At 41.3% G+C, this 24617-nt stretch overlaps 3 protein-coding genes across 3 annotated transcripts; 1 reads left to right on the forward strand and 2 right to left on the reverse strand.

Moving 5' to 3' along the window:
* Nucleotides 1–377: 377 nt before the first annotated feature.
* On the reverse strand, nt 378–3942 carry cenpx (centromere protein X). The gene is made up of 5 exons (XM_071924302.2): nt 3892–3942; nt 3049–3100; nt 2896–2949; nt 2711–2799; nt 378–1709 (listed from the first exon to the last, which is right to left on the reverse strand). Exons 1-5 carry the CDS (start codon nt 3925–3927, stop codon nt 1695–1697), a joined length of 246 nt encoding a protein of 81 aa, XP_071780403.1. The 5' UTR covers nt 3928–3942; the 3' UTR covers nt 378–1694.
* A 3606-nt stretch (nt 3943–7548) lies between these two features.
* On the reverse strand, nt 7549–16035 carry tmc6a (transmembrane channel-like 6a). Its single transcript, XM_071924268.2, has 19 exons — nt 15717–16035; nt 14918–15036; nt 14388–14519; nt 14013–14141; nt 13681–13789; nt 13488–13575; nt 13140–13400; nt 12518–12741; nt 12282–12426; nt 11437–11592; nt 10907–11064; nt 10584–10674; nt 10049–10146; nt 9827–9922; nt 9651–9726; nt 9425–9558; nt 9037–9213; nt 8619–8697; nt 7549–8512 (listed from the first exon to the last, which is right to left on the reverse strand). The coding sequence occupies exons 1-19, from the start codon at nt 15770–15772 to the stop codon at nt 8435–8437; spliced, it is 2406 nt and encodes an 801-aa protein (XP_071780369.2). The 5' UTR covers nt 15773–16035; the 3' UTR covers nt 7549–8434.
* A 1980-nt stretch (nt 16036–18015) lies between these two features.
* On the forward strand, nt 18016–21322 carry syngr2a (synaptogyrin 2a). Its single transcript, XM_071924264.1, has 4 exons — nt 18016–18196; nt 18981–19218; nt 19476–19612; nt 19772–21322. Exons 1-4 carry the CDS (start codon nt 18098–18100, stop codon nt 19970–19972), a joined length of 675 nt encoding a protein of 224 aa, XP_071780365.1. The 5' UTR covers nt 18016–18097; the 3' UTR covers nt 19973–21322.
* Nucleotides 21323–24617: the final 3295 nt, after the last annotated feature.

Genomic DNA, 24617 nt, shown 5'->3' on the forward strand with positions numbered 1-24617 from the left:
AGACCAGCCAGCGGGCTGGAGACGGATCAGTCTCTGTCTCCTGGGAAAAGCTTCTCGCTCCGGAGCTTCTCCAAAGCGTCTGGACTGGCTGTCGACACTCCCTGCCTTTAATGTATGATCAAGAAAAGCTTTAACTCATTACTCTCTTCAACGCCCCTCCCCATTCTTGTCCTAACTGCTTTCGTATGTTTAATAATACTGCCTTCAGATGTAATTTGTTCCACTAAGATGCATAAGGAGAAAAGTTGTACAGTAGTGCACTACTTCACCATTACAGAGACCTTCCAACAGCTCATATTGTGGAAAGAAAAAAAAACATCTGTGTGAAATCCAAGAGAATAAATGTTTATTACATTTGAGAGAAATGACAATCGGGAAAGGACCTTTTCAGTTCTATGATAAACTTCAAAAGAAAAACATACATACATACATTTTATATGCGGCATGGATAGCCTACATGAGTGTGCATCTTCATGTAACAATATGCAAATGTATACAACTTTTCAAAACTAGAAGGCAAGACAAGCTTCTTTCTGCTAAGAGAATGTCAGTAGTGATTGACCTATTTTTGGTGATGAAATGCACCCAAAATATTGTATTGTATCTAATGATTCTCACGGCATCATTAAACTACACATCACACAACCAAACGAGTCTCTTCCTGAAGGCCTGCTGCATGTGTTACTCATGGGAAAAGACTGGATCCAGTCTGGACCCTAGTGAAAAAGGTGCTGGGTCAAACTCCAGGTGGCGCGTCCTTGAGCACCTAGCGCAGCCCGGGCTCCGACTTCACCCAAGTTGCTTCCAGCTGTACGTGAGCAGCAGTTGTAAGCGTAGTGACTCACCCAACAGCCACACAAATAAATAGTGTGAGGTGTTGCACAGCTATGCTGACTCAGAGTGAAGACACGCTGGTCCCAATGCACCACTGGTGGAAAACCATCAGAGGCTCCCAGGTTAGAAAACCCCACATTACCCCCTCCCTAACAGTCCCAACTTCCCCTTCTGCAGTGATGAAAGGGAGAGAAAGCACCTCTACTACTCGCCTCTTCCGTTTATTTACCTTCAGAATTACACCCTACTCCTCTTGGACCATGTTCCAATGTGTTTTGTTATGTTTCCTTTCAAACAGAATATCTATGCGTGTGGTCTCCGGCCGTGTTTGGCTAACACACGCACGCACATTCACGCACGCACACTCCCATTCAACTTTCCCCCTGTGCCAGAGGTCCCCGCTGCCCTTCCCCCCACCTCTAACTAAACATCGCAGGACAGCAAAAGGGAACTTCAAAGTGGCCGGAGGGGGTACTCCTTTTTTCCTGGCACTTGTCATCATCTAAGGGACTGGCTGCTCCCCTTATTACTCTAATTGCTTCCAACTGCTCCAGGAGGCTTTGATGAAGGGCGCCGGAGAGCATGCTGGAAGCACCTGTTGTTGCACAGAGGAGCACAGGTGGGCCCTATTGGTGGTGGCATGGAGCGGCGCGGACAACACCGCTGCTCTCTACTTTTTAAATTAAACAGCTCAAATAAACATCATAGCCCGCGAATCTTAATGCAATGCAAGATTTAAATTAATATGCAAATACAAATACACAGAGAAAGTATAAACAACAGGCAGATGTAAGTTGGTCGCAGGGCCGACTTGAGCACCGCATGCAGCACTCTGGCTCCATCTTGTGGCACAGTCGGTGCTAGAAATCCAGCAGCTGCAATGGAAAGAAGATGAAAGGTCAAGAGATTAATGTGGTTATGCTGATTTTGGTAATGGAATTTTTTGGCCTATGTCCAATTTGTTCTTTATGGCTAACCAGTATTTTATATAACATACAAAAGACTAAATTGAGGCCTAGGATTTGGCAATAGTTTGAATTAGTCCAGGGGGTATTTCAGGAAAATGGTTTTAACCTGTGGTATTTATCCAAACCCAGGCTGAGATGAGCTTCTAACAACTGAATCTCATGTGCAGGTAGATGTGAGATGAATGCTGATATGTCCACCCACCCAATTACAAATGATGTTGAGAGTTGAGCCAGAGCCACATTCCACAACATGAGTCATGACGACAATTGATTAAAATAATAGGTCACTGACTCTTTATCACCAACTATTTAAGAATATTAACTAAAATACAATAAGGAATGGAGGAGGATGTAAGGTAGCCGTTTGCTTTCAAGAAGCATGTGTTCATTCATGCACTTGATTCATTTCAAATGGAAATCCACATTGCCTCAGGGTGTGATCAAACCAATGGAAAGCCCTGCAGTCGAGTTCTTTTGATTGGCTGTCATACAGGCTACAGGTGAACTAACCTGCAATGTTGCAGATTGGCCTTGGAAGATATGATGGTATAATTTGAAGCAGCCTAGCCTTGAGCTCGCATCGTAGAACCAACAATTCTGAATTCAGGAGTTAGGCTAAACAAGGAAAACAGCACTTCCTGAAATGCCACCCAGGTCTAAAGAACAATGAAAAAACATCAGCATCTGACTAGAAACTCCCCAGTTGTCGCTGTTCTGTTTGTTAAAACATAGGCTCCTCAAGTGCACTCTAGGCCACTGTAATCTGGGATGAAGAGCTCAGTAAGAGACACTGGAACAGCCTTTGCCATTTTTTTTGTAGATAAATCATCATGCATTCAAAAACTTATGAGACTTGACTAATGCATGAACTGCCTGATTTTGTTTCAGAGGCCTTTTGAGCTACACACCAGCTGAGGTAGGATCTTTTCGAAGTGCTCAATGTCTACTTGGTCACAGTCCTCAGATTCAGCTTGTTTCATTGATCTCACAGCAGCCTCTGAAAATTAAGAGATAACAGATCAAGACTTGAATCATTAAGTAGGCCTAATCCAAACATACTATATACACAATTGTAGGAATGAAGCATCCTTACCTTGAACAAATACTTTCAGCATCTCTGCCATGAGCAGGGCAGCATCACCACTGACTGTAACAGAGTTCAATTTGTTAATCAATTAGAAATCATAACTCTCCAACATTGTTTTGGGTAAGTTAGTTATATCAAGCTGCTATTTTCCCAACTCACGTTTCGTTTTATCCTCCTTGAAGAAACTTGACAGGAGTTTGCTCACTGTCTCCTATAAGTGAGGAGAATATACAACATAATTTACAATTACAATGTAATTGACACTGACTTTCAGAGCTCTTTTCCACTAAATTGGTGGTTGGAGAAACTAGCAATAATTTCTTAAGTGTTAGCTTTCCCAGTCAGAGTGCCGATTAATATAATCTAGAGCTAGGAAAGACTGGCAACAAATTATTTAATTCCACCATAAAGCAAAACTCAATTGAGCATTTAGCCTGTAGTGCACGGCATTTATGTACACATTCAGAGCAGGGGTATGAGTCCCACTTGTCACCACTTCTCTTGAAATGCTGCAAGAGGCTTTTAATGAATAGTTTAAAAATTAATTTCTGATGCATTTTGATTTTTAGCTATTAAACCCCGTGAACACCTGGAACTGGAGACATTGTTTGTGTCTCAAATTCCTTGACAGAGCTCTTGATAGGCATACAAGTAGCACATAGTGGACTATGTGACACTGACAGCATTTTTTTCACCTGACTTAATTGCTGTATTGTATGCCGGATTAAGGGAAGCACGGTTGCCGATGAACCAGGTCGATTAAAATGCCAGATTTTTGCCCATAAGCAAGGCCACACTAAATTTCCAGATTTTTTGCATGCAGTTTGGCCTGCGGTTCTCCTCACATAAGAGAACGGCAGGCATCGGCAAGGTTGCTGCCTGACAGTTATATGTACAGTGATTAAGCAACTAAGCTACTAGTATAGAGCAAGATGGATTCAAGAGGAACATTTGCCTCCTCTATAACTACAACTGCTGTCACTAAAAAGCGTTCGGTCCTACCTTCTTAAATTCAATTTCAGGCTCCCTCTCCGCCATGTTTCATACTAAACGAGAAACTTCGCGCTCTGCGTAACGATTGGCCATAGATCTGTTACGTCAGACGTAGACGCGACTGACGCGGAAGGCGGGGAAAGCAGAGACGGGCACAAAAAATAGATAAAGCCAAGCCAACAGAGCCGGATAATGACAGTAGGACTCTCTCCATTAACGACAATGATAAAAATCTATTTATTTATTTAAAATCTGACATGTTTCTATCCCTCCTATTCTTCTATCCCTTTCGTTTGTGCCGACAATACATACATGTTTGCCTAGTCCTCTGTCGCTTAAATAATGTGACGTAAGCACGCATTTACCGTTTTTTGCAAAGTTTCGTGTAGCTATTTGTAGAGCAGAAAAACTCATCGTCGAAACTGGTTGTACATAAGGTAATGTGAGAAACCCAGAAGCTCTCGCGACAAAAAACAGTGAGAGCCTTGATATTATATTATTAAAGGTCTGAGCATGAGACTATAGCCTACATGGAGACAAAAACTTACAGAATATCATCAGGTGCATACCGTGCATATTGGTTGGCTTTCGTTATGTCACAACTATGTGACCCAGTTTCTGGCCTGTCAGCATTTTGAGACCCTGAACCATGTTACTTTTTTATGGTTACGGTATGTATTTGTCCAACAATAGAAGCAGAAATACAACACCTGCATTAGGTCACTGAAACTCAAAATGAGTGATTACAGAGTGCCTCAGGTGAGGAAAAGACCGGGGCATTTTAACATTATCCTACTAGGCCTAATGATGAGGACCCGTCTCTTCCCCTAACTCCATTCCATTTCTATTTAATTGCCATGCAAAAACAGGAGTAGGCTACTTCAAAATACATCTTATTGCAAACACTTTTTCAACAAACATGAAAACAATAAACAAAAAATAAATAAGGGGGTGGGGATACTGAACTTCTTGTTTATTTTGTCCCTACTTATTTTGTCCCTAGTTTCAAAGTCACTACTTTGAAACTTCTTCCTCAGTACCTTTACAAAACACAAAAATTCCATTGTTTTCATTGGTCTTTGTAATTCATTGGTCAGGACAAATGGATATTTTTCACACTTTTCTTTATTCTTAGTGTAACTTGATTTCAATGTACAATAATCACACATCCATTTAAAATTCATACCCTGTAAAGACAAATTATACATTTGAGAAAGACAACACACGTGACTAAAAGACATAATTGGAACTATTCATTCTTGAGCCTGTTTTTTCCCATGCTTGTCATATTTGTTCAGGTCTTAGCAATTCATCATGTTTGGTATTTTAACAGGGAAACCTCTTTCATTCTTAAAGCAGCACAGTGGTTTCTTTTTTACTCATCAAAAGTGGTTAGACGCTCAGTGGTTAGACTCATCGTCTAACCACTGAGCGTCCTCCAGAATGTACCCCAGACCCATGGAGCGTCTCGGCCGAGGAATAGCAGTGACTGTGAGGATTTCCTCCTCCGAATCCTCCTCCATCTGAGAGAAGGGAGAGCGGTTGCATGGTTAGCACAGACAACAAATGCACAATTTAAAACGTCATGGTGTCAAAACTAGGGATGGGACGATATCCTTATCTCACGATATGATTCGATGCATGATATGGGGTTCACAATTTGATACAACCACGTTACGATGTAATAAATAAATAAAAGTTCAATGACAACAAAGTCTGACTGTGCAGAATTATATTTATTTCTGAGCCACAAATCTTTCTAGCCACGGCATTGGCTTGGTAGAATGTAAACAATTTAAAAATGTCATTACAAAGTGCAAATAATATAATTTGGAGGGAGAGCTTGTGAAATTGTGATGGGCAAGCTAACTAACTTGCCCCACGATAGGTACTGTCACATTTTTGTATTGCGATATATTGAAATTCGATATATTGTCCCATACAAAACTCAAACACTGTCAATTAACATTACTTACTGTATTGGATTGAGCTGTTTTTTTCTTGATACCAGAAATAATTCATTTTTATGAACAGGCACAATACCAACTCTGCTCTGTAACAGTGAGTGAGAAGCACTCACCTTTGGACTAACAACTCTTTTTACTTCCACTTCGGTGCCTCCAATGTAGTGAGGTCCAGCCCAGTCTGCTCTGTCCGCTTCATCCACTGAGGAAAACCTGACGTAGGCCAGTGCCTTGTTATCTTCTGAGGAGCTGTCCTTCTTAATCTGTTTTACAATGTCCAAACCAACAGTTATTGGCCATTTATTTCATTAAAAGTTGACAAAATCCCCCCCAAAAAATCTTGACTGACAGAAAAGCATAAACACAGCCACGCATAAACACAGCCACGAATAATAATAATAATAATAAAGATTTCCATTTTCTTTCAGTCTTTACCTTGCATGCTGTGATGCTGCCCCATTCTCTGAAGTAAGCATTCAGGTATCCTTCATTTATGTAGGGGTTCAGCTGCTTAATAACCAGTCCATGGTCCTGGTAAATGAAAGAAATGATGAACTTCATGGCATGTCTTAGGCTGTAATGATGGAAAAACAATAGAGTGGTTTCCAGTGATGCTCCTAGTGAATGGGGTATTAAGGGGATATTATTTACCAGCTCATAATATTTGCTCAAACCGTCCATGTGTTTCTTAGGAAGACTAATGAGCACTCTCCTCCTGGGAGCTGGCTGGGCTTCTGCAGTATCAGGAGGGAAGATGAGTTAGAAGACATTTCATTTATTTAGAAAGCCTGTGCATTGGGAGAGGTTGTAGGCCAGAAAACAGTGTTATCAGTGGTAAGGCATTGTTAAAGTTATTAGACACTAAAGAATAATAAAAAAATAAAAAAATGTAAAAAAAAATATATATATATATGACTTGAAAGTGGGTTTCACATTTTGGGTTAAACAAAGAAATCAAACAAATGTTTGTGCTGAGGCACAAGGGTCCCATAAAATGAAATGAAGAAACAAGTTGCTGCTGTACTTACCAGCGTCCATTATTGAGATGTTCCTCAACCCACTCTGCCGAGGACTAGAACACAGACCAACTCAAAATACATGGGAGTTTCACATCACATGCTCTTTTGAGTCATAAGGAGGAGACTCTCTTCCTACTATTAACATTTTTCTTGTGAAGTCGTCTTCTCAAGTTAGGCCTCCTTGGAAAGAAAAATGACAGACCAGAAATTCCAAGCAGGTTATGGTGTGTTGGTTTCCCCAATAACCTGATTAACTTGTTCAAGAGCCTCGGGGAAACATTTTCCGATGCTATGTGACATTGAGCACTGGCTGATGGGTACCACTGCAGTCTCGGTCTGCCTGGCTGAACTGGATTAGTGTTACACAAAAACTAGACTATCAGGTCTTCAACATCAATGTTAAGTTAGCCAACAATTTGGTTTGGTGGTAGTCACTTTATTAAAGTGATTGTTATAGCTAAAACTCATTTCATGTTTTTCTAGCCTCCTCCTGTCACATTTATTTTAGTAATCAGGTCACTGTGTGATAGCTTCATGTTGATGTCTGACACAATTTTCATGAAAGAACGCATAGTACAGTCCCATCCTTGGTATTGAGGTGTTTGGTTCTTTATACAGCACCATGTGCAAGTAATAATGTGACTCAACAATCTACTCACATTGCAATCTTTTTTTTTTGACAGTTCAAAGTAGAGATAGACGGGAGAGGAGAGGATTGGAGAGAGAGAGAGGGATGATATGCGAGAACGGTTTTGGTCCAGATTCTAAACCAGGACGTTGCAGTTATATGGTATGCACCTGAGACCACTGAGCCACCGGGACGCCATCCACAATGAACTCTTTAATACACCTTCAAAGCCTGTGTAACAGTAGATTATTTTATATTAAACGAGAAGATCACTTACACGTTCACTTACACATTTTGCAGTTTACTCATTCTTCATTCCAATGATGGATGCAGTCAACAAATTTGTTTTCATTTATTTTAATTTCTTGCACAATATTCATATACATTTCATTTACAGGCTAAAGCTAACCACAAATATAAAACACATTGACATAAGTTTAGCAATAAATATAACTGCATGGGTCCATAATGGTGGTACCAGTTCAATGATTCAGCTTGCATTCATCAGTTAAATATAAGAAATACAGTACATTTAAATACTGACCAAACATTGCAATATGTTTAAAATACTACACTTTACTGGACATGTTCTCTTTGGGATCTTTCAGATAATGTCTTGGCATTTCTATGTTTTGAATGACAAATAGGAAAGATTTCTTTTTAAATATAGAAGACAATACATTAAAAAAAATGCTCACACTGTTTTTAGATCATTGGTGTGTTCATTTCACAAAATGAAAGTGAATGTCCATGTTCACAAAACACTGAGCAAGGAAACAAAACCTGTTGCAACCCCACTGTTGTGCCAAGGTGCTTCAATTGTGTAATGAACTGAAAGAAAAACACAGCTACACATTGTAAGGGAAACAGATAAACGGCTGCTGCAGGATGCAGGAGGATGGCAGGTGGAGGGACGACTACCCACCTCACTGTGGTTACTATCATGAAGGGGAAACCAGATTCCTCTCCTCATAAAAGACTTGCAGCTTAGTGATGAGGAACTTTTTGTCCTTACCCTCCTGCATATAGAAAAATACACAAACACACATTCAGCTGAACACCAATGCGCATCTGTACTTAATAATAAAAAAAAAAAAAAGAATAATGCTGTTTGATCACACATACATTTTCAATTTGCTTTTCTAGCAGATCGATGATTCTCCTCTGGCCATCGACAACTTGAGTATGAATGTAAATCACCATTCTGAAAAACAAACAGAGCATGAATGATATTTTCAATCTCAGTGATTTAGCATAACCTAGTGATTACATACCATTCAGGCAGGTAGAACTATTAGCTTTGTAAAAAAAAAAAAAAGACAGATACATAGAAAGAACACAACAATTACGCAAAAATGTGAGGTAAAAATGACTTCATGGTGCCTCTTGTGTTAACCCCCGGGGGGGAAATTGATGTGTTGTCAGCAGCATAACAGTAAAATAAATAGCATAGCAAAGATAGCTTGATAATGTCAGAAAATGAATGATTGCAGAAACAAGACTAATTCACATAGAAATGGGGGCGTGATGGTGGCCAACTCACAGAAAGACCCCTGTGGCCAGGAATAAGAACAGCGGGTTCTCCACCAGATAGGTGTAGGCCCAGTTGAGCCAAGACAGGTTGCTGTTGGTGTCCTCCAGCTCCTGGGCCCACAGTTTCCCTGCCTGAAACATTGTGGTGAGGTTCCTGAAAGGACCGCACCCAGACGACGGTTTAATCCTGTGGAGGACAGACAGGAGAGGAGGCCTCTTGTCTGAAGGGGATTTGCATATTGTTTCAAACATATTCTTAGAACGCTCTTTCTGAGTGTCTGAGCTTGTGGAATTCATGCATGCCATTTGATGAAGAAACTGTAAGCATGACAGTGAATTCAAGACATGCATGGAGATGAAAGAGAGAGAGCGAGAGAGAGCTTGTTTGCTACACTCACGTCCAAACTGTGTAGGTGACGGACACGGCAGCACCGAGGAAGGAGGGGAAGCACAGGAGGGAGATGAACAGTGTGCTCATTTGACTGGCCCTCCAGGGCTTTCCAGAGGCCTGGCAGTTCAGCATCAGGCTGCTCTGAGGAAGGAACCACAGAAACGACAATACTTATTTGTCACGCAATTACCCAGACATGCAGCATTGAAGTTGCGGGTGTTGACCCTACCGACCTTTCTGATGTAAAACAACACAAACAGCTTTATGATCTGGACTGCAGGAAGCAAAGGAGCGAACAGCACACCGAGCCTATAGGAAGGGCCAGAAGACCTCATTAAAAAGTGCCACGAATGTCTTTTTTGTTGTTGTTGTTCTAGACATGTGAGCCAGCCAGAAAAATGTGTTATACCAAGTGAGGGTTTGCCCATATATGAGCTCCAGCACATTACGAGCAATGTCAAACACTGGCTTCCTTTTTCTTTTCAGCACTCGCTTGGAAAACAGTCTGGAGGGAAAGATACAAAGTTGGCTATCAGCATGTGCATTAACAGTCGATGAGAGGCTTCATAAAAACAGTAAACGGCAGAAACAGTTAAGAGACATTATGTTCTGCAGGTCAAGCTCCACTTGCCTCCACATGAACTCCCCGAAGAAAGTGTAGAGCACCGTGCAGATGAAGTCCATCAGGAGCAGGCGATACAGTTCCTGCCCCACAAAGCTCTCCCAACACTGCGGACAAATAGTGATACATGCTACTACAGCATCCGCAGAGAGTTATGAGAGATAACTTCATATCAGCCTTACTATCAGACTGACTGTATGGTAATAGGATGGAATATCTATAGCACCTGTAATCAGGTTACGCAACAAACATCTAACCCAGCTCTCTGTTTCTTAAACTCAGATGTAAGCAAGCTTTGTATTCTTACTTATTTCCTTTATATCTAATTATGTTGAGCTCATTGCGAAGATCTTGTTCGATTTGACGATTAAATTTGCCTTATTTGACTGTAAATTGCCTGTGTTTCAATTAAAAAAACAAATCCAAACAAACTCTGATATAACATTGAGCAATAGGTGCTCTTTTAGGAATGAGGGACATTATAGATTCCAGTCCTCCTCCATGACTATAATTACGAGAAGAGAAAACGTCAAGAATCTTGTACCTGTAGACCACGACTCTCTGGCTCCACAGCAATTCTCCTCAGCCAATGGTAACACAGCACTCCAACAACACTGACCTTCAATAGCAGGTTCCTGACAAAGATTTGATCATGACAAAAGGGGAATTTGCCGTTTGATAATAGCAACAATAATCATAATAAAGAAAGAAAAGGAAAATCATAAAGTGTGTATGTAGCAAAAAAATAAATAAAAAAGGACTATGCTTCTAAACACACCCATCTGTTTCTTATAAGTCAGGAATTTCAAAATGACCAAATGTTTATAGATTGTGACTCAGTGATCTTGCTGTAGTCCCTGTCCTCACCTGAAGATGGAGACGTAGACGCGTATGCAGGGTGAGTTGTAGCTCTCCATCCAAGACACCAGATTGAAGAGTCCAGGGAGCAGCAGGTTAATGCCTGACACTACTGCAGACGAGACCAGAAGATAAGCCTCTCTGATAAGACTCCCTTCAATATCGTGCTGTGAGGGAATGGATAAACCACAGTGAGGGCACAGACCTGCACACACACACATTTGCGCATCACCATCTAGCCTCTATGAAGTACCACTGAATATAAACTTCGTCCAATATCTTCATCAGTTTCGTTCTTGCTTATTCTGAGACATATCAATTTGTAAACGTTACTGAGAAGGTGATAAAGAACTTATTTTAGAAAGCAAGCGTTAAGTGTGAAAACAGTGTATGAGGTATGAATGTGCTTCTTTGTCGTGGGTGATTGTGTGCTAGAAAAAGAGGAAACTCAAAAGTCCCCTAGAGGCCCTATAGCTGCTCAAATTTGCATTCATTTTGTAAGGTCTGGTGGTCCAGCAGCCCTCACACAGCGCTCTAACCAGGTGCATGTGATCTGAGAGGAAGTGGACTGCCAGGGCGCCCAGGAATATGCTGGTGAGACACACGGCCCACGCCGACAAGTGCACCTGCAGGCCCCACAGCCGCTGCATGCAGCCCTTTTCCTCTTGCCCACAGATCATCTCAGACAGCAGCTCCTGTAAGAAAAGCAGAAACCACAGTCAAGTGTCAGCGATGTCAAGCCAGCAACAGCGCTCCAGTTAAATTATCTTCATACTGTGGTGAAGTTGTGATCAGCACTAATATGCTGGGTGTGTGCCAGCTACTGAACAGTGCTTACATTAAGAACAGATCTTTAAAATTCTCACTAGAAACACCCATCATTGATCAGTTCTCTGTTCTCTATATCATCTTTATCTTCTCTATATCAATGGCATTTTAACACCCCATTTGTAACATCCTGCTGTATGTTCTCTTTTTGATGAGCCTGCCTGAATGAAGCTAAATATTGCCGTTATATGCAAAAGTGCAACCACTTATACACTTGCTGGGTAGAGGCTGTGGCAATGTGTAAAACTGTGATAAAGGCATATGCAAAGTGACCAAGCATGCAGCCTTGAAGTCAACTTTTCTGTGAAGTGTCTATTGCAGAGGATTGTCAAAGATATTAAATAATATTTGGGGGAAAAAAGTATATAAGGCAGTTCGTTCACGTTTTAAATGGTTTGCAACCTGAAATGTTATGCATCAAGTATAAAACCCAATACTGGAGCTTCTATTTGATTGAAAATTAAATGGAGAATGAGTTCTGTGTCCCCATTTACATTACAACATGAGTTGCATCAGACCTCAGTGTATCAAAGTGAATATTCAGAAGCCTTTGTACCTTGAGCTGGGTGCTGATGTTCTCAGATTGAAGCCGGATAGACGTCTTCTTGCTGACTTTAAAGTCCCAGGAGCAGAACACCTTCACCGCCAGATTCCCATGAGACTTGAGCACACGGAAACTTCTCCCAAAGGACTTGGACAAACTGAGATATAGAACAATGGAGCCATGAAGCCCGCTGCTCGTGACGACTCAAAGAGAATACAAATAAATGCAGAAATGATTCACTGTTTAACCTGTACACGAGGATCATGCAGATGATGAGGAAGGCTATGCCGATGGTGAAGAAGTAGGCTAAGGGTATGTTGTATGGCATCATCTGGGAGCTGCTGGCAGCGTCACAGACTGGCGGGTCAGTAATTTCAGCAGTAGAACCGGGGGTTGAGTCAGCAGGTCTGCAGTTCTTGATGATGGTGTTGGTGTAGTAGCCATAAAACATCACACTCTGAGAGAGGAAACCCTGACAGTGACAGTGGAGAATGGAGAAATCACAATGATACATGCACTAAATCAGTGATTCTCAACCTTTTTCATATCAAGGACCCCTAATTTAGTACACATTAGGGCCATGGACCCCCATTTTATGAGATTTTGTCTCTCGAAACCAAATGCGAGAATATTTTTATTAAATTTTGGAGATAACAGTGAAACTATTACCAAAATAGTCATTCTTCTACATTCTCTAATTGTATTAACGTCAATAAATGAAATAATGGTGAAGTTTAACAATTTATCAATTTACTGGGGACCCCCTGGAACACTCCCAAGGACCCCTGGTGGTCCCTGAACCCCATGTTGAGCACCACTGTTCTTCTTTAGAACTATATCAACCAGTGCTGTGTTGCACGCCCATCTTACTGTGCCAGTTAAAAGCTCGAGGCCAGTGATCGTGTTGAGACTGGAGCCATCCGGAGGAGGAGGGTGAATGGCTTGAGGGATGACCAAGAACAGGCCGTTGATGAGGAAGAGGAGGATGTTGAAGAGCAAGAGGGTCCTGAGAAAGAGGAAGTAGGAGAGGACTCCGGTCCCGAAACGCCCGCTCAGTCTCTTCATCGGCAGCTGCCACAACTGGAGGGACGTCAGGAGGGGGAGACAGCTGAACAGGCAGTGACGCCACGTCTGTGAGGAGAAAGGCACAAGTGCACATGTCACATACATGCAATGATAACAAAATCTTCCCTTTTATCACATGTGACACATACTCACCCTCGCAATGTACACCCTGAGACGACTGCAGCATGGAACATCTCTGTTAATGAGTGAATCTTCGACGACGTCACTGAAAGCAAGTTTCCTAATGAATGAAAGATGAAGAAATGTTATAAATATATCTAGTCTGTCTAGTTACTTCAGTTCACAGGTCGTATGTTTTGGTTCACGTTTTCAACGCTGCCTGTACCTGAGCTCAATCTTCTTGGTCAGGCTAAGGGGCTTGGCTCGCAGCACGCGCAGGCGATCACCCACTGAAAGGCTCTGGAGGTTAGACACCAACTGCTCCATCTTGTTTTCTGTAAACCGCAAGTTAGAAATGACCAAATCATCCACCTGAGGACGCTGAGCCGCTCAGAGAGCAGCTGCTGCAGCCAATACTGACTCCCAGTGGGAGAGAGAGGAACAAGGGAAGAACAGGAGATCCTTGAATGACTGGGGAAACCAAATTGTTGAGCTACAAGTAAATGAAAACAATTTCTCACATATCCCCCACCCCCTGGATTTTGAATTTGCACTCACCCCTCTCATAGATTTCCTCTGAATCTGCCTGGACAAAGTCACGCCGTATATTTGGCCCGGAGGAGTGGGAGGAACCTGGGAAGGAGGTCTGGTTGCCACACTGGGAAGTGATTGCAACACTACTTTGCCCTGTGTGGGGCAAGGGCACATTTTTTAAAACAATTTAAATCAGATTCACATGTGTAAACAACTCTGTCAACAGCCAGCTATGCTCTCGTGATTTTTTTTTTAGATTTCTCAGAAAGCCAAAAACAAACAGATGGCCTATCTAGTAATAAACATTCTCTTGGGTTCTTTTGACCGCATGGAAGAATTATATCGCCTGGTGACACTGCAGACAATTACTTGAAAGCAACAAGGAACATTTCATCTCACCAAGAAAGCGGCTGGGCATGGAAGACAGGACCTTGTGGGTGGCAGCTGACCAGCGTTTCCGGTGCAGAAGGTTGGTCTGCTCTCCTTCACACGTCTCCTCACTGATGTGGCTAATTTGAAAGGACTGGCTATCTGAAACAAGCACAATACTTATGCGAAGCCTTCAGACCAACTACATAGGTCTGTTTTAAGTTTTCAGATGAGCAATGTTTTCAATTTCACTACCTAAAGGACTTTAAGAACAACAACAATGCATATTCACAAACAGGGGAGTGTTTACGTTTGAGGGAGGTTTAATATTTACTCCAGATGATTTGGATTGACCATGCAGCAGCAGGTACATCAGCTGTTTAAAAAGCCCTATACGCATTTATTAATTGCTTGAATTTTGAAATCTATCAACAAATGAATGAATCCTAGGCACTTGTGGATGTGGATACTTTAGATGGAAAGATCAATGGCACCTCTCTGCAAGAGATCAGCAAATACAGACTTTTGTCCCAGTAAGTCACAGATATGTGTAGTGGTACCTCTGCATTCCCCAAGCACCTCCATCTCCAGGGTGTCATGGGTGCCGTCAGAGTTGGGTCCTGGCTCCCCGATGAGCTGGCAGAGAGAGTCCTGGGCCGGGCCGTCCTCTCCAACGTTCCTGGAGGAGAGTAAACATTACAGGAGATAGATGAAGAGAGATTTAAGATTAAGAGAGGTATGATCATGATTAAGATTCCCAAAGGCTTCGACCTTTACACCACAGCACATTCTGTAGCTACAGTAGTGTGTACATGAAGATTTTTCACAGAATGGTTCAATATTCAACTAGAACCCAAATAGAATCCTGGAAAGTTTCCAAATGCTACAAACACAAGCAGCCAAATGACAAAGAGCAAGGGAGGCTTCCAAAAATAAGCGCATGCAAAGATAATTCAATCTAGTATAACTGATGCTAGATTTAAACAACTACAAAAGTACTGCAACTGTTCTCACCAAACAACTCCATGTCTTGGGATTTGGATTTTTAATAGTCCTCTTTCAAAAGAATATCAAGAGGAAGACCCATACATGACTTGTATAAAATGCAAAAATACACTTACCTTAATTTAGGACATTAAGGAGAGTCAACTTTCAGTCTACCCCACATAAATACAATAAGAGTCATAGTATACACAGTTACATTGCATGTTTGCTGCTCTGTTGGAACAACTACAGAAGCCCACCCAAGCAAACAAAGGCAGAGTGCACGACAGCTACAGCAAAAAGAGAAAGAAAGAAAAGCAAACCTCACATCAAATCAGTCAGGCCTACCAACAGAAAGACGGAAAAACAACTTACTCATAATCGAGATCTATTTGACAAACGTTGAGATTGAAGTGAACACTGTGCGCCATGGTCCTGATCGATCACCCGTTACTGCAAACACACACCTGTCAGCTGATCGCTCTTTCCCATCAGCCACATGCTGAGCTCACAGGGCCACCAGAGGAAGTCAAATGAACCACACCAAATGAAGTCACTGGAAAAAAAAAATCAACAGGTTTTCATAGCTATCTTTTATTCATCCTTCCACAAAGTGAAGGCACTGCTCAATGAGACACTCACAATATATGTTGCTTTCCTTCCTGTGGAAACCTCCCACAGAGCACATGCACAGCCCTCCTCCCCCAGTCAGACCCTTATCACACTGCTGGGATATCAAGAACGTCTTGACCAGTGAACTGTACGCGTGCCAGATCAAGGCAGAAACACAGCAAATGTGGGACATAGAGGAGCAGAGGAGGCAAGAACAGAATGTTAAGTGTTTCCTCAATCTGTGTTCAGCACCACATTTATATACCAACTATTGTGGGACACACCAGACTCCAAAACTCAGCCACATGCACTCACTCACTCTCTTTCTCTCTCACATACCCACACACACTCACACACACCACACCCCAAAGGGATTAAAGCACAGCTGTGCCTTATTGTTTTCAATTGGTGTAAAGCATTAATCTGCCGTACGTGAATTCAGTCTGTTTAACTTCTCAGAGATGCCCTCTGCCATGTCCACTTCCCCCAATTGACTTGAAGGTTACTGCTGCCACCTAGAGTTAATACCCTTATATAGTATTTTTTAGGAGAAATACATTTTGGATATATACGGGGTGTCATTCCAAAATGCTACCAATTTTTCCCATTAAAAAAGAAGAATCACAGTCAATATTTTGAAAACATAGATGATTTAGTCCTCAAAATGTAACTATTTTGTAAACAAAGGTCTTAAAATGGCTCTTAATGTCAACAGTGACCCATTATGTGCTTTACATTCATGCCAGCAATTATTATAAAAGATGTCAGTTTTATCAAATAGTGGATGCAGTATTATATTTTGGAATAAAACTCTTCCTACATTCACTCAAGTTCTTGAAGTTTTCATTATGTAGATTGAAACTCAACATTTTGGAGGTCAGCAGAATGTCAGCTTTCTGTGTCTTGTGCAATGAACCAGGACTTATTTTGATGAAAACTTTATCAAAAATTCTATGACAAACATCTCAAAAGTATCAACCAAATGGGAAATGTGTTGGCCAGTATTTACCAATACACAGGTTTTGATGCTGCAATCCATTGTGCCACAATCCAAGATGAGCATTCATACAGATGTCAAAAGAAAGATGTACAAACTCAGAAATGGTCACTACAGAGGACATCATGGCTACACTGTCATGAATCTACAGGCTCCCATCAAGACAGGCCGCACCATTCACCAGTCACCTCGTCTAAATGTTACAGGGTTGAGTGTGTGAGTGTGTGTATGTCACTGGGATTATCAAGTGGTTTCCTCCCATCACAGATGTTTCATTGAATTCGACCCATGACACCTCCAGAAGGCTCGACAGTGATTTCTGGCGTCCCAGAACCACCACCCTCCACACCAAAGACAGCAATAACCACACCACCCTGTACCTATACGCTTAGGCTTATCCCTAGTTTCCAACACTACTCCATAATTTCTAATCTTCCTCATAATTTCAACAACAATAGCATAATGGAACAGCTGATTCTGCTGGCTTGAGAGGGCCCGCTCAGCAGATCAGACACCAAATTGTAGCAAACATTTATACTTAACTCACTCAGGCTACCATATCTATACTATTATATTACTCCTGTCTTAATCATAACATAGATATTCCATATTTGCATATTGTATGCTGCATTCAAGTGCTGCACGATGAACAATCCAATAAAGTGATAAATACTATTTTCTATGATACCCAAGATGTGACATTTAGGAGGCAGAGGAAGTCATACCGACAATTGATGGTAAAAATGACGAATACAACAACTTTTGGCTTATAAATTAACCAAAACATAATTTACATGCAAGATACAATAGACATTTTTCCTCTTCATACTGCCACTGTAGCACAAGGCAGCTATGTGTCTTGATTTTCAAAATAAAACAACAGCCACATATAAATTACTTTTGTTACAGGGTCCATTTTCTTAACATTTCCGACCAAAAGCACTTGGATACGCGACAAATCGTATTTACGACTGAGTTCGGAAGCCGGGGTTTACGAGGAGCATTTGAAGGCAACAAAGAAGGGGCGGTGTTTAAAAAGTTTTCAGGAAACTGGTGAGAAAACGAAACTGCCCAACTTGACAGCAGAGTCAGTAGGCTAGCCCAGTCTTCAACTTGTTGACAGGACGGATAAGTTTTGTGGCAAAATATGGAGAGTGGTGCCTACGGGGCCTCACTGGCCGGCGGGGCCTTTGATTTCTTGAATTTTGTAAAACAGCCTCAAACCATATTGCGCTTCTTGAGCTGGGTGAGTGATTCCATGGAAAGTAACGAACGCAGGTTAGCAAACCTTTAGCCAACTGTCACATCTTTGTGCTAGCAACGGTAACGTTCGCGTTATTAACAGATGTGAGTTGGCACGGTAGACATGTATAAGTTAGGGAGTTAACTTGTTTGCAGTTAACGTTGGATAGGACGTTAGTGTTAGGTTGCCATCTTAAATACATTTCGGAAAGTAATCACAGTAAAATATAGTGCTTTAGCATTAGCTAATGTTGGCTAGCATGTCCCTTGCTGTGTCACCGCACTACCTTCACCACCTGTTGAACTGGTCGGTGGTGGCTGATGGACGTCTGTTTGTTTGTATTTGTTTACGTTACCCTGATGTGAAAAGTGGACCAGGCACGATTTGTATAACTCACAAGTGATGTGTGCTAACGTTACCTTATATGTTAGTCTATTCCAGAGTGTTTACAATAGTGAATTTAACAAGAGATTAAACCAGGAATTGAAAATGTTCCAGCGTCACGTTGTTGGCAGAGAAGACATCAAAGTCGCTGGGCTCCGCTTATAACTATTTTAAGATCTGTTCAGGTGAAGTTGGTAGGGGAAGTCCAAGGTGGTAATCTCTTGCCATGTGAATCATGTGATAAGCAGCATGCACTGCAGTCCCACAATTGGTTGACTTAATGCCTTCATCAAAAGCCCCCTAGCTTTACATTTGAGGCTATAAGCCCTTCCCCCAATGGTAATGTAATTATTTCTCTCTCTCTCTCTCTCTCTCTCATATCTATATAAAAACTTGTTTGCAGATATTTGCCATTGTGGTTTTTGCAACTATCACTGCAGAAGGCTATGTTAACCCAATAGACCGTCAAGACACCAAATGCATGTTCAACAACAACGACAGTGCCTGCAGTTTCGGGGTGGGAATCGGAATTCTGGCCTTCCTGGCGTGCGTCGTCTTCATCATGTTGGATGCCTACTTCCCACAGATCAGCAACGCCAAAGAGAGGAAGTACATTGTCTGTGGGGATTTGGTCTTCTCCGGTGAGAGTCAGATTTTATTGTAGGCTGCATGGAGAATAAACTGTAGGGAAATCCACCTGAAATCTGGAATCTCATGTTATTTTTCTTATGATCTAGGATAGCTCAGTCAATAATGAACATTAGCAATCTACTCAAAATTATGACAAGAAAATATGAATTCTGTCACCACACTTGCATCTCAATCTAGACATAATCCTATGCTATAGACTGGTTGAACTGCTTTTGTAACTGTTTTGTTGATTTCCAACTTGGGGTAGGAGCCTGGGCCTTCCTGTGGTTCATCTGCTTCTGTTTCCTGGCCAACCAATGGTCCAACACCACCAACACCGCTAACATTGCTAGTGATGCTGCTCGAGCTGTCGTGGCTTTCTCTTTCTTCTCCATCATCACCTGGGTGAGTCTCTCATCTCACTTCCCCACGTGACCAGCATTTGACTAACAAAATGTCATAGACTTGATAACAACCTCCTTCTGCTCAGAAATTCACTGACTGGCAGACGTGTGAATGCTACAGGTATTAATTCAAACGTGTGTATGCCTCTTCTCTCCACAGGCTCTGTTGACTTACTTTGCTTATAGTAGATATCGCCAAGGTGTGAGTGACTTTGACCAGGACTACAGAGACCCAGCCAATGACCAAACTACTCCATACCCAGCCAGCCCATACCCCAGTAGTGGTCCAGAGGGCTACCAGCAGTCACCTTTCACAAACAGTCAAGAGCGTCCTGGAGAGTACCTGCCTCCAGCTTACTAAAGGACTGGTATTCTAACACATGAAACCGACAGGGGATTTTTTTTTTTTAAAATGAGGAAGTGGCCAATGGTTAATTTACAATTTGGACTTTACTCTGCACTCCGTACTGATTTTCTTCCTGCAAAAAAAAAGCAAAAACTTTGATTGTGTTTTGCATATTGAAGGGTGCATTGATATGTTTTTAGTTTGTGCCATTATTGTAATTTGGTGTTTGGTGGATATTTGCCACATTGTACAATCCACAAGCAAAGCACCAGACGTAGCAAGTGAAAACTGAGAATATATTGTGATAGAATGAGATTGATCTGATGACACTGGGCCATGGTTGTCTCTGCACCAAAACAACTATAGTTATTTTATTCCTCCTCTTGTTTTATTTTTCATAGAAGTGTTTTTTGACTGCAGTTATTTGAGAGCTGTTGATATCAAAGCACCAATCATCAAGTAGATGAGGATACATTTTGTTGCTGGGGAAACTGCTTTGCGTTGCTAAGATGAGAGCTTAAACAATGGACAGTTTGGGTTTTTTTTGTTCATTGAACGCTTTGTTACTGTCTAGTGCATATAAATATGCTTTCATTGTTCTTAAATTCATAGACAATTTGACAGCCATAATTCTGGAATACACTTCCTCAGAAATTACTTCGCGTTAAGCTTTGTTTTATTTTTACAACACCACAAACCCATATATTATTTAATTAATGGGTGCGTTGGAAATGTTCACTCAAAAACTACTGTACTGCCATAGTTTTTATAATCAACCACTGAACCTAAAAGGGCTTTTGTGCACTGAAAAACACATGACTTGCTTTCTTTGGGGCAGTTTATTGCATATCTGTAATGCAATCTAAGATGGTTTATCTGAATGTGTTTCAATTAGATACCGCTACAATATAGTGTATATAAGGGTTTGTTTTATTTTGTGTTAAGGTGGCCTAACCTATACCATGACCTTTATATATGCTACCTCTGCAAAAGTTTAATGTGCCTTTGTGAGTTTTGCAATTATAAAGTGTAACGTGTTTTTTCATGTCCAATACAAGAAACCTTTCAGCCAAAATCTGATTTCAGGAAATCAGTTATAGTATGGTCTATTGAAATACAACGATTGTTATATTTATTGGCTTACTTGATCCTTTCAGTCCTGGTGATTCAGTACATGACAATCATACCATCAGAACCTTCACCTTGGGAACTGTTTTTTTCCCCGTTGTGCCTTTAGATGCACTGTAATCCAGTTGGTTTACTCTGAGGCTTTACAATAATTCCTCATAAAGTGCCTTGTACAGTATACTGTATTTCATAGTAACACAAGAGGTTTGCCAAATAAAGACTTTTCATGTTTTGAAACTGTTTTGTATCCTTCATTACAGCTGGAACAGGACCTTCTGTATGTGGGTGTGCTCCTTTGGCAAATATTTGACTAGTGATTGTACTGATGTATGTGAGGGAACTTGTGAAGTGTGGAGACAATACCCTATTGACGTAAAGTGAATGAGCTAGTTATAGTACATATCCATTAAAGGGACACATGATGATTTATCGTGCATATTCTCACATATTCCCAAACTGTAAACAGTCTTGCATAAATCCATTTGGTCTGAGTTACTGAGAGTTAATATTTGAGTTTTCAAGTTAGGAATAATTTTGTATACATACAGTAGTAGAGTCAATAGGGCTTTGTAGGATTTCAAATCAAAACATTACAACCATATATCTAATGAACTAAAGACTGCAGCAAAAATCTCTGTTGGAGAATCATGTTACATGATAAATTGGTACAAAATAGAGTTCAGATGTGTTTTTGGTGAGAAACCCCTTCAAGCTCTGCAACATTTACTGTATGTAAAACAGTAGTCTTGGTGAAAAGGTCAAGTAGCAGCTACTTAGATGACACTGTGATACTGTAAAACATAGCTTTGTGTTATGTTCATCATATACAGTATATGATAGGCTATATATATATCATATATTGTGTGAGTTATCTGTGTGAATCACTGATAGATTATTATACTATAAAGGAAAATCTGATGAATGCAAATGCAGTTGTGTGCTGAGTTTATGTTTATCAAAAGCTAGATGAGCTTTGCAAGCAGGGAGACACTCTTTAAATAATACAGAAAACAGACTGGGAAAGGAAGCTTTATGAAATTATATAAAAGCTGAAAAAGATGAGAAAGGGACTGGTGACTGATGGTGTCAGGGACCTTGACGCCAGCAACTAACATTGTGTGAGCTTTCTTTCCCTAAATAATAGAGCATTGGCTTTATCATCAAAAATATTATCAAAAATAATGTATGTATTCTCATTGCAACAGCAGTTCAAATTGCTCTCTAGCTCTGATGGAAAGCATGGAGCAGTTCTAGAATTTAGGATTGTGTTGTCATAATAGCTGCAGGTGAGCAAAACTATACTTACCACCTTGAAAGAAGTACTCCTGTAGTTGCAAATTGATAACGACATTACAAAAAGGCAATTATGGAGAGTGAATCCCATCCAGGTAAGGCAAATTTATTCATAATTTTCAGATGAGTTATCCTAAACTATCTCACTACATGAATAAATAAGGGAATGCCAAACCAGGATGTGTTTGTTGAATAAAATTGTTTTTTTTGGGCGTCCATTGCTGCCCAGTCTGCATTGTAAAATGTACAGTTCAGTTAATGGCTTCAAAATGATAAAACATAATATGAAACTAAAACTTAAATGATTGTTTTGTTTACATATAGCCATTTGACATGTTGTCATGCCATTTCTCATTTCTTTCAGCTTGGATGCAAGTTGTCGCTCACATCAATTCACTCATTGCTGATAATTCTGAGTATACTGATTGTGAGCCTGGCAACATCCTCGGGGATAAGAAATACTTTTATGCTCCAGTCACCGGTGTCTCCACAGTGATGCTTGAACTCGGCACTGTTCTGCCCCCACCGTCTTATTGTGCTATTGGCTCCAATGTAGGGTCCAACTCCACACCTGGACTTGAGACTCTCAACATGTGGCACCCAATAGCTAGCACAGATTCTTTAGCATACAAACGTCTCATCGCTATGGAAGATGAAGACCTTCCCCCCACAGTGGAAGACTCCTCACTCATGACAAAGGACAAGGCTTTGACTGAACCACCCAGCAATCCAGCCCAGGACGATGAGACTCAAACCAGTCTGCACACTGACATTGAGGCTCCATCTAGTAAAGTCCAAACTAATGAAGATGCAGAGATCAAGTGCATATCCAGGCTGCTTCATGACTCTCTTAGCCTTGACTATGACCACTGCATGTATCAATTTGGTGAGCAGCTTGTCGGCAAGAGGTACCTCTATGCTCCTTTGTCTGACTGCCGCTCACCCCTTGGACCTACTCTGGACAACTTTGATGAATGGGAGCCAATGGTCTCTACTTCTGAATTAATGCAGTTCTCCCATGACTCGGACAAGGAGGGATTTGGTGAAAAGGGCTACTACGCTACCCCATCAAATACCTCTAGATTTGCGGTTTCCCTATCCCATGGGCCTGTTCCAGACCACCTTAATGAATGGGAGCCAGTGGTCCAATCTGATTCAGAACTTCTCCGGAAGTTCCTGGTGGACTTGGAGAGTGAGGAGAAGAAACAAGACCACTTGGTTATCAATGAAGAAATGATCAATTTTTGTGCAAGCATTGATTCCAGCGCTGACGGGACTGCTAGTGCTCCACGCAATGATACCAAACATGAGTGTGGTGACAAAAAGAGTGTCACAACTCTGGTCTCTGCTGGGCCTGACAACAGTTCCACAAAGGCAAAGACTCAAATCAGCCTAATGCAGGAAGTCAAGGCTCCACCCGTATCAAGTCCTCTCCAGGTGTTTGAGGCCGTTGATAGTGACATTGACAAGATCCCAACCGGTCTGGTCCAGGAGACCAAGGAACCAGCCAATCTGCAGCTGGAAACCAAAAATCCTACCAGCCTGTACAAAGAGGATCAGGATCAATGCTGTCTGCTCCAGGAGATCGATACTCCAGCTAATTGTAACCAGGAGGTCAGACCTGCAGGCGATGGTTGTTCCAGCATCAGTAGCCTCTCCTCAAAAACAGAGAACAAGAAGAAGAAGAAGAATTGTGACTGCTTCTCTTGGCTCTTCCGCATATTCAGACGAGGGAAGAATAAGAAATCTGAACATGTAAATGCCCTTTACCCATCACTACTTTCATGGTCAAATCAATTCAGTCAAGCAAATAAACAAACTAAGAAGCTAGATAATAGAATGTTTGTTTGTTTATTTTGTCTCTTCACAGGCTGACCCTATGGCTGCAAAAACAGAGAAGCTTCATCTGCAGACCGTCCAAAAACAAGAGCGAGAGCAAAACCACCTGCCAGAGCAAGCCGAAGCCTTGAATGAGGCACACCAGTGTTCTCTCACCTACACTTTCTGATTCTCTGATCATTTTTTTCTGTGATTCATTTTTCCCTTTGAGTAAATTCATTAGCATTCCATTGCTATAGTATCTGTGGGCTTTTCTTCAACACATGTTCCAAAATGAGATATCCACCACTTGAACTTGATTTTTACAAAATGGTTGATACACAAAATTAAATCAGATCATCATACATAGGAATGTAGGAATAGGAAAGCAGGTAATGTAAGACCTTGGTTGGTGAAATGA

This window comes from Centroberyx gerrardi, chromosome 7 (assembly GCF_048128805.1).
Source record: "Centroberyx gerrardi isolate f3 chromosome 7, fCenGer3.hap1.cur.20231027, whole genome shotgun sequence".
NCBI lineage: Eukaryota > Metazoa > Chordata > Actinopteri > Beryciformes > Berycidae > Centroberyx > Centroberyx gerrardi.